The following is an 8,197-nucleotide window of genomic DNA, read 5'->3' as shown; positions in this document are numbered from 1 at the left end:
CAGGGTTGCGAGGCCAATAATAACTGTCTTTCCCGTAGCGTGTTCCTTTGACTGTGGGTTCCTTGCTTGCTGCGTGGGTAGCTGCACGTTCCCCAGAAATAGAGTGAAACTTGGCTCAAAGCCCACCCAGGCATTACTCAGGGCCGGGGTATTCGGCTCCTGCGTGTCCCAGACAATGCGGCTTCCTTGGAAGGCAGCCCACGCAAAACCTTTCCTGCTCCCCTCCTGAGCAATAATGCACCAGACGGCTGGAGCCAGCTCTGGCGCTTTGCTTTGCAGCCTCGGTGCCTTTGGCAGCGAAGGGTTAAGCGACTGGACCCGGGAGGATTTTTGAAGCCCTAGACCGGGAAGTTCCATTTGCGCGGGGGGGCGGGGAGAGATAGAGGGTGAGACGCGGCATGTTCCATTCTCCGCGCACACCCAGCCCGGGCGCTCGCTGGTTACCTTTCGGTAGCGTTACGCTCTGGGGCTTCACCTCTGGAGCTGCGGGGAGCCCCGGGCGGCCCGGTCCCGTGCCACGCGGCGCGCGCCTCTCCGCCTTGGGCGTGCGGGGCTTGCCTGGGGGCGGCTCCTTTAAGGTGTCTCCGGGCGGCATCAGCCCCGCAGCTGAAGCAGGGGCCAGGGGGACCCACGGCGGGCCCGAGCCACCAGAAACTTCAGACGCTGCTGAGAGCCCCGCAGAGACACCGCGGTGCCCAGCCCCCGCCGGCTCCTGCTGCCCGAGCAGGGAGGGAGGCGAAGGAGCGGCTGCTGCTGCTGCTCCTCCTCCTCCTTTCGCGGCTGCACTAGGGGGCCGGGTCGGTCGGTGGGTGGGTGGGTGGGTTGGGGGCGGTGGCCCTTGGAAGTTTTGCGCTCTCCTCTCTGTTTTGTGTCCGGCTCCGGCTCGGGGAAAGGAGAGGTCTGCATGCCCGCTTGCAGGGCAGAGGGGGGAGATGCAGGGCAGGGCGAGGAGTTGCTGCTGGGGTGACCCTGCTGCTGCGCGTGACTCCTGCAAGGCTCTGTTGCTCCCTCCGTTTCTGGCTCTTTGCCCCAAGTGATGGGAGCGAGGGCTGCTGCTGCTCCACCTCACTCTTCCCTCCAGCCTCCCAAAGGCACCGAGCCGGGGCCCTCACCCAAAGCAGCCGTCACCCCTGCGCCTTCCTCGGATGCCCAGTGACTTTGTGTGGCTCAGGTCGTAGCAAGCACTTTTTTCCCTCTCTCCGCCTGCCAGGGTGCTGCAGCGGTTTATGGTCTCGGAGGGGCAGTGCTCTGTTGGGATACTTGCAAGTGGCCTGGGTGCTGAAGGCGAAGTCGCGGGCTGGAGACGCAGCTTGCGAACAGGGCACAGAGAATCCAAGCTGCAGAAAATTGCGGATCTTTTGTTTTCTCCTTCACTGTTGATGGTCCCAGGAAGTGTCAGAGCTCCTCCTAGGAAAATCCGGAGCAAGGGAGAGAAGATACAAGATTTGGGGCGCTGCTGACAATACCTTCTGCTCGCTGTTAACTCCTGGAGGATTAGGAAACCTTGCTTATATTAAGCTTCTGTGGATTTACAGTCGGAGGGGGCTTTTAGTTTGTATTCTTTCCCCCTCCCATTTGGCATGAGACTATTTGCAGGCGCCACCTGAGGACAATGATCGCGGAGTTTGCTCACTTTTACCTCTTTGGATTAATATGTCTCTCTTCAGGTAACCACCCAAAAAAAAAAAAAAGAAAGGAAACCTTTTAAATGCCAAAGTTTAGTAAGGAACGCGCTCTCTCTCTCTGGGTTCTCTTTGCACAGCGCTGTGCTGGTTTCACTCACTGAAGATGCTTTTTCCAGTCTGTACTTTGGCGCTCCAGCCTCTCTCTTTCCGATTTAAATTAAGTTTGTTCTTGACCAGATCATGTGTGAGAAAATGCTTTCTTTATAAGGGGGAGGGGGAGAACAGCCTAAATTTTTTTTCTAGTCTCAAATATTTCTAAATGGGTTGCTTTGTAGACTGCCTGTGATTGAACCTGGAGTCTTAGGGACGGAGAACAAGAGGGAGGGGAGGAGAGGGCTTGTGTCTGAACAAATGGCCTTGGATCGCCCAGGATCTTTTAGCATGGACTTTTCTTCCCCCTCACCCACTCTCGGCAGCAGCAACGGGCTATTAGTTGTTTGATGTAACCTAGGGTTGTAATTAAAACTGATTATGAAGAAACGGCAGGAAATAGCTCACATCCTACTGTAGGAAGGAACTATTTGTTCTACTTGGTTGGATTTAGATATAGATTATAGGTATTACAAAGGGGGAAATTAGTGTGTGTTGAGGGCTTACACAGGACACGTTTTTTCTTGCATCATTAATGAGCTAGGTCAAAGTTCTCTCTTTTGAAAGGGCGATTAACAGTTAATAGATTTGTTATCTCTCGTGAATTTCTGTAGGAAGCTAATTTCGGACCACCCTTTACTGAAATATACAAGTATTTTGCCAAACAAAGCTGATGACTGTGCTTCCAAAGCAGTGTACAGTATTCCTCGTGTTAGCTATCTCCCAGTGCTCAGCTTCTTTCAAAAAGTTAGATCCTGCTCTCGTGTGGTAACTTTTAGACGAGCTACAACGTGTATCTCGAAGGCTGTGGGATCTGTAGTTACACGAGTGGCCCAATGTATAACAGCCGTAAATAATGCGTGGTTGTTAACTCTCTTCACGTTGCATGGCCAGTATTTCTATCCAGTACCCTTTGCTTTGTGAGAGAGTGGCTGGAATCGTGGCATACATGTCACAATCATTTCGTCTAATTACTGAAATTCTTAAACAATTGCAACTGCGTGAAATCTAGCCCCCGATCAGAGGTGACACGAAGCACCCTGGAGAGGAAAATGAGCCATTTCCTATGTGCTGTAGCGAAATCTCCGGCAGCCCGCTGCGGTGTAGACGTTCAGATTCTGGTTGGAGCCGAAGCTGGAGCCGGGGCTCTGGGACCCTGCACGGGGGGTGGCTCCTTTAAAATAGGGCAGCTGGGGGCAGCTCTGTGGGAGCTGAGCAGGTGAATGGGTTAAACCTCAAATTCCATGGCTCTGTTTCTCTCTCTCTCTCACTTGGATAATGTAGCCATCCTAACAGTTTGCATGTCTACTTGATTGAGTGCTCTTTGCCACCAAGCTGGATGCAAATTGAAGGCACCGAGAACAAATCGCCCCGCTTGCCGCCCCCCCCCCGCGTTCTCAACTTTAATTTATAGTCTTAGATTGCTTTGAGATTATTTTTGATTCACCTTCTCTGTTAAAGTTTATTCACGTGTGTAGGGTGAAATGTCAGTTAGATAAATGGAGGAAGGAGAGATCACTGAAGAGATAGGGGGATTAATGATCATTAGTTACTGTTTGAGCTGGGTTTATGTGTGTTGAGGTATTGTATCATGCCTGTAGATTAAAGATAGGATTATACTAATAGGGTATCGTTGATAGCAATTTTTGTTCACTTTCAAATTCTCTATCTTTAAGTACCCCATGAAGCGGTCCTGGATAATATATTATATAGCCTTTGTTCATCATCATTACTGTGGACTTTACTATGATATTCACCTATAATTAGTGTTTGTACCCCACCTGGATTTGTAGTTTTAAAAATAACTTCAATTTTTTTTCTTCTCCAATAAGTTTACCTATTGTTTTTACCAACTAATGCTTAGACCACATTTAACTTGCAGCTCCTTTCATCGTATATCAAAGTATCAAATTCAGCTAAACCCTGTCCTCTAGTTTAGATGAATACTAACATGACCAAGTAGGAGCTGATAATTATGCAATTGAAGAAGAGCCCGATGAGTGAGTAAAGTTATGGTAATACAAGGCACCTGATCTGTCAGTGAATGAATACACTTTTGAAAGATTTAAATTAAATACAGTGCCTGAAGAATTAAACCTTAATTATGTCGCTGAATGTAATAAGTTATCTTCTAAAATGCTTGTTTATAGATCATATAATTAATTGAACTATTACAGGTTGGCTGCTAGGTATTATATTTTCTTGTACTCTTTTTAATGCGGAAAGGGAGCGACTCTCTGTATCCCACAGCTGTTGGCTTGCAAAAAAATGTTGTTGCTCTCTCTAGTTTGGATTTATATGCCTTATTCCATGTTAGCTTCTTCAAGGAAGAGATAATTGGAAGGAAAAATGTTTGATTCTTAATAACTTGTTCTGCATAGGACTTCTCTGCCAGCTGTCTATACCAGGCCAACTTACATTCATAAGGATAAATTGGTGAGCTGAGACTGTACCTGGATGAGTCCTTTATTCCAAGTTAACTAGCAGATTTTCCTGTCTAGTTTTTGTCCCTTCTTTTTCTCCCACACAAAATTCCCTGCATCTGGAGCAGCAGAATGAAATTAACTTGATTGGTTGCAGATTTTTTTTTCTTGATTTTTCATGCTGGAGAAATGTGAAAATTAGAAGAACTGCATCCCATCTCTACTTTGGGGACTCCAATATTTAGGGAGACTTTTTCACTTGTCACTAGTGAACAGGAGATAATGTTTTCTTTAAGCTCTTTGTTTTTTAGATACAGTTAGTCAAAGAGCAAGATTTTTAAAAGGCCCGTCTTTGTGGTTGCAGGTATAATGTGCCTGAAACTTAGGACACTTAGACATCTAACAGATTGTGATCAGGTTTTTGAACATCAAAATGTGGCTGTAAAACTGAAAATTTAAAGCCAAATTTGAAAATGTGGCACCCTAAGTTCTACTTTCACATAACCAGTGGGTTCCACTTATGATTTTTCCCTCCTCCATTCAGGCCCCCACCTCCTTCTCTCTCTCTCTCAATGGAATCCAGAAAAGGTTCAGAAGTAGTGGGATTTTTTGCTTGTTTGTTCCTCCTCTCTGTCATTACAGGAAACTGTTTTTTTTGTTTTGTTTTTTCCCCCTTCTAAATCTGCTCTTGCTCCCACTGAAGTTAATGGACTAAATCCTATTGCCTTCAATAGAAAAAGGAATGCCTATGTGGAGCTCTCGAAGGCTAGGGACTGAAAAACTTGTCAAACTCTTTTTAACCAGAAGGATGGTGTGTGGTGGAATCTACTAGCCAATGGCCAATATAAAACTGGGGGGACATAGGGTGAGGGGAGAGATTCCCACTAGAAAGATCAAGGTGCAGTTTATTGGAAAGAAGCACAGGTGTTGGGAATGGTCCTGGGATTTTAATGGCCATGTAATCTTCTCTGTAGCTCCTCCTTGCATATCAGCCTGGGGCTAGTAGATATTGGCTACACTTGAAATTTGAATTAGTCTGAGTGCTGGAATGGAGGAGCTCTTGTCCCTCACACCTCCATCTCTGTGTTTTAGTCTCTAGATAAAAGGATGGGTTTAAGAGATATGGCCATTGTTTTGAGTAATCCCATTCCCTAAACTTTGCACACCCCACCCCACCCTTATTTTTGGGTGATCGCTCCTAATAGCTCATAGAATTTTCATATCTTTCCCCACCAGGAGTAGGAACATCAAACTGATATGACTAAAAATTAAAGCTTTCAGTTGTGGAGACTGATTGACTGACTCACCATACACTCTCTTGCCAGGAATCAATTCACACAGTTCTGTTTTTAAATTCTTGCTCAAGCCTTTAATCATCTCCTGGGCAGAGAGAGAATTTGTAACTGGCTGGATTCATGAGTCTACAATGAAAATCCTTGCATTCCTACAGCATGCTCTATTGCCTAGCTTTCCAGTGCATCCCAATTTGCTCAGTATGCTTTCCCTCTCATTACCTGGTCATTGTAGGATATACAAGTTAGTACTCTTCAATTAGGGTTGGTAAATTTGATGAACAGGGATTTTTTTTGCCTTTTGAAACAGCTTTATGTGGTTAAGAGTTTCCTGTGCAGGCGTGGTTTTCATTGATAGTTCTAACTAGTAGAGGGCAAAACTGGTTCCTGTATTCCATTATAGGAAAGTTTTGTTTGAGGATTGATAGAACAGGTGGAAGAAATCTAAGAACCTAAAAAGTCTGTGCCAGTTGGTGGTCTACCCACTGGATGAAGTAAACCAACAGTTTAGATTTTTTCTGCTACTTCAATAAAGAAGACGCTGACAAACTTCCCAAAATGCTTCTGACAAATGATTTTCTCACCTTGAAGCTCACAGTTCTCTATCAATATCATAGGAAGAAGTAATTTTTAAAAAAAAATAAGCTGTATCTCCGAGGATAACTAGATTTTAAATGTAGATTGTCTAATGACTTGAGTACTTTAGAAAAAAATGTAAGAGAATTTGTCAATTTTAAAACTATTGCATCTCTTTAATACCTGAATGATAGTAAAAGCTTATCTATTTTAGTAAATAGAATTACAGTAATTCTTTCAGAGGAGGACCTGAGAGGGTAGAGCTAGCTTTAGTGCAGTCGAAGTTGTCTGCACTAGCATTATGGTTGAAGATGCAATGACTCCAGCCTAAGTATGAGGAGACCAGTCACATGTTACTAAATTCCTTCTTCATAACACAACACAGCTTTAAATACCCAGTTGACCATCTGGTTGGAAACCACTTATTCATAGCCAATAACTCTGCTACCTGTGGAGATTTAAAAAAAATGTAACAAAAGAGCCCTCTTTTCTTTTCCAGTTTGGATTAGTGTGGTTTTTGTTATGGTTCTGTTATCAAGGGAGAGACAAGTTTTTTGATGTGGCTTCAAAGATGGATTTTAGGGTCAGCGTGACTTTCAAGATACCTTTTAACAGAGAGGAGTATTTCAAACATCGGAAGCTTGGCTGCATTCCTTACTGCTGCACACAGACTTTTGCTTCATCTCAGTTACTGCTAGCTATTGTATAGATTCTTACTTTTGTCCACAAGGACAGTGATTTCTCTCTCTATCAGTGCTCAAATGCCACTGTTGTTCCCCTGTTGGCTAATATGTTGATCAGGAAAACCATGCAACTAACATGCTTTAACCAAAGAACACTTTGGTAGTGTGCAGAACTCTTTCCAGCTCAGGGCCAGTAGGAAGTAAATATTTCCATGCGCTTTGACTAAAAGCTACAAAATCCAGGTACAGAACGGGTACTGTCCTCCTGAAGCTACTGCCAAATAGTCTAATTATTATGGTTTAATATGACACTTCAAAGGGAGCAAACAATAGCAAAAAAAACAGAAACTAATGACAACTAAGTAGCAGCCAGGTTCAGTGTCTCTTGTAAATGTGCTGCATCCATGCCAAATGATTGTTAGGATTAACCATTTAAGGGATGCTTGTTTTTGAGCGCATAATGGATTTCTTTGGCTATCTTATTTTGTTAGTTTAATGGTGTTAAAATTGAGAAGAGGTTTCTAGACTACATCCTATTTTCAACTGTTCTAATCCTTTGAAGCTGAAGTTTTTCAGACTCAGTATCTGTTTGAAAAAGAACCTTCTTGGCCAAATCTGATGAAACCTGATTCTCTTACTTCTCAGTATATAAGAATGTAGAAAGTATAACAAACAGTATTTTGATACTTAATTTGCTCAAGTAACTGAAATGGCTTTTATTTCACAACCCTAAACGTGGTGTAGCAGTTGGCCCTATTAGGGGATGATTGCTTTGCCAAATTAGTTTGTACGTAATGCTGGAGCTTGCACGCATCCAGTCACTTGTTGAGCTCATGCAGTTTGTTAGTTTTGTGTTGTGTTGTCAAACTTTCTTCTTTTTTTTTTTTTTTTTTTTTTTTAACCAACGTGAATCTAAAAATGGCTGCCTGATTTGCCATTTCAGAAGTTACTTTGGGGTAATTTTCAAAATATTTCATGCTCATCACAGAGCTGTCATTATTCATGTAAATCATTACTGATTTAGGAATTTGCCATTATTTATGGAATGGCTATAAAATTGTTTTGCTGCCTGAACTGTTAATATTTCTCGTTTTTCATAATCAAGGAATGGGTAGAAACCTGGCTCTTTATAAGCAAGAAAAAGGACATTTATAAAACTTCCTATACTTAAGGATGTGAAAAATTTTCTGTGATCTGCTATATAGCCTTGCCCAGTCACTGATGCTTTCCTGGAGCCTAGATTTAGGCAGCTGTCTCTGACAAAGGGGCTGGTCTTGGCACATACCAGTCTTATTGGCATCTCCCATTGGCTAGCTTAGGTGGCTCCCCACCTACTGTGTTGGCTGTTGTGGACTGTATTCTAAGGTATCTATCTCTCGCCATTCATTGTAAAGGGAGCATAGGTGTCTAACTTGGTTCTGGAAATACAGTGTTGTTCCTATGTTTTT

The 8,197-nt window shown here is 43.7% G+C and overlaps 1 protein-coding gene across 1 annotated transcript in view; it reads left to right on the top strand.

The window, feature by feature from the left end:
* Positions 1-890: 890 nt before the first annotated feature.
* ROBO1 (roundabout guidance receptor 1) overlaps positions 891-8,197 on the top strand; it is a 440,486-nt gene continuing 433,179 nt past the window's right edge. Inside the window, exon 1 of the mRNA XM_078847927.1 lies at positions 891-1,667. Coding sequence (XP_078704053.1) covers positions 1,613-1,667 — 55 coding nt within the window. The 5' untranslated portion in view covers positions 891-1,612. The remainder of the gene's footprint in view (positions 1,668-8,197) is intronic.

Source organism: Lepidochelys kempii, chromosome 1 (assembly GCF_965140285.1).
Source record: "Lepidochelys kempii isolate rLepKem1 chromosome 1, rLepKem1.hap1, whole genome shotgun sequence".
Taxonomy (NCBI): domain Eukaryota; kingdom Metazoa; phylum Chordata; order Testudines; family Cheloniidae; genus Lepidochelys; species Lepidochelys kempii.
This window is presented reverse-complemented; position numbering and strand designations above follow the sequence as displayed.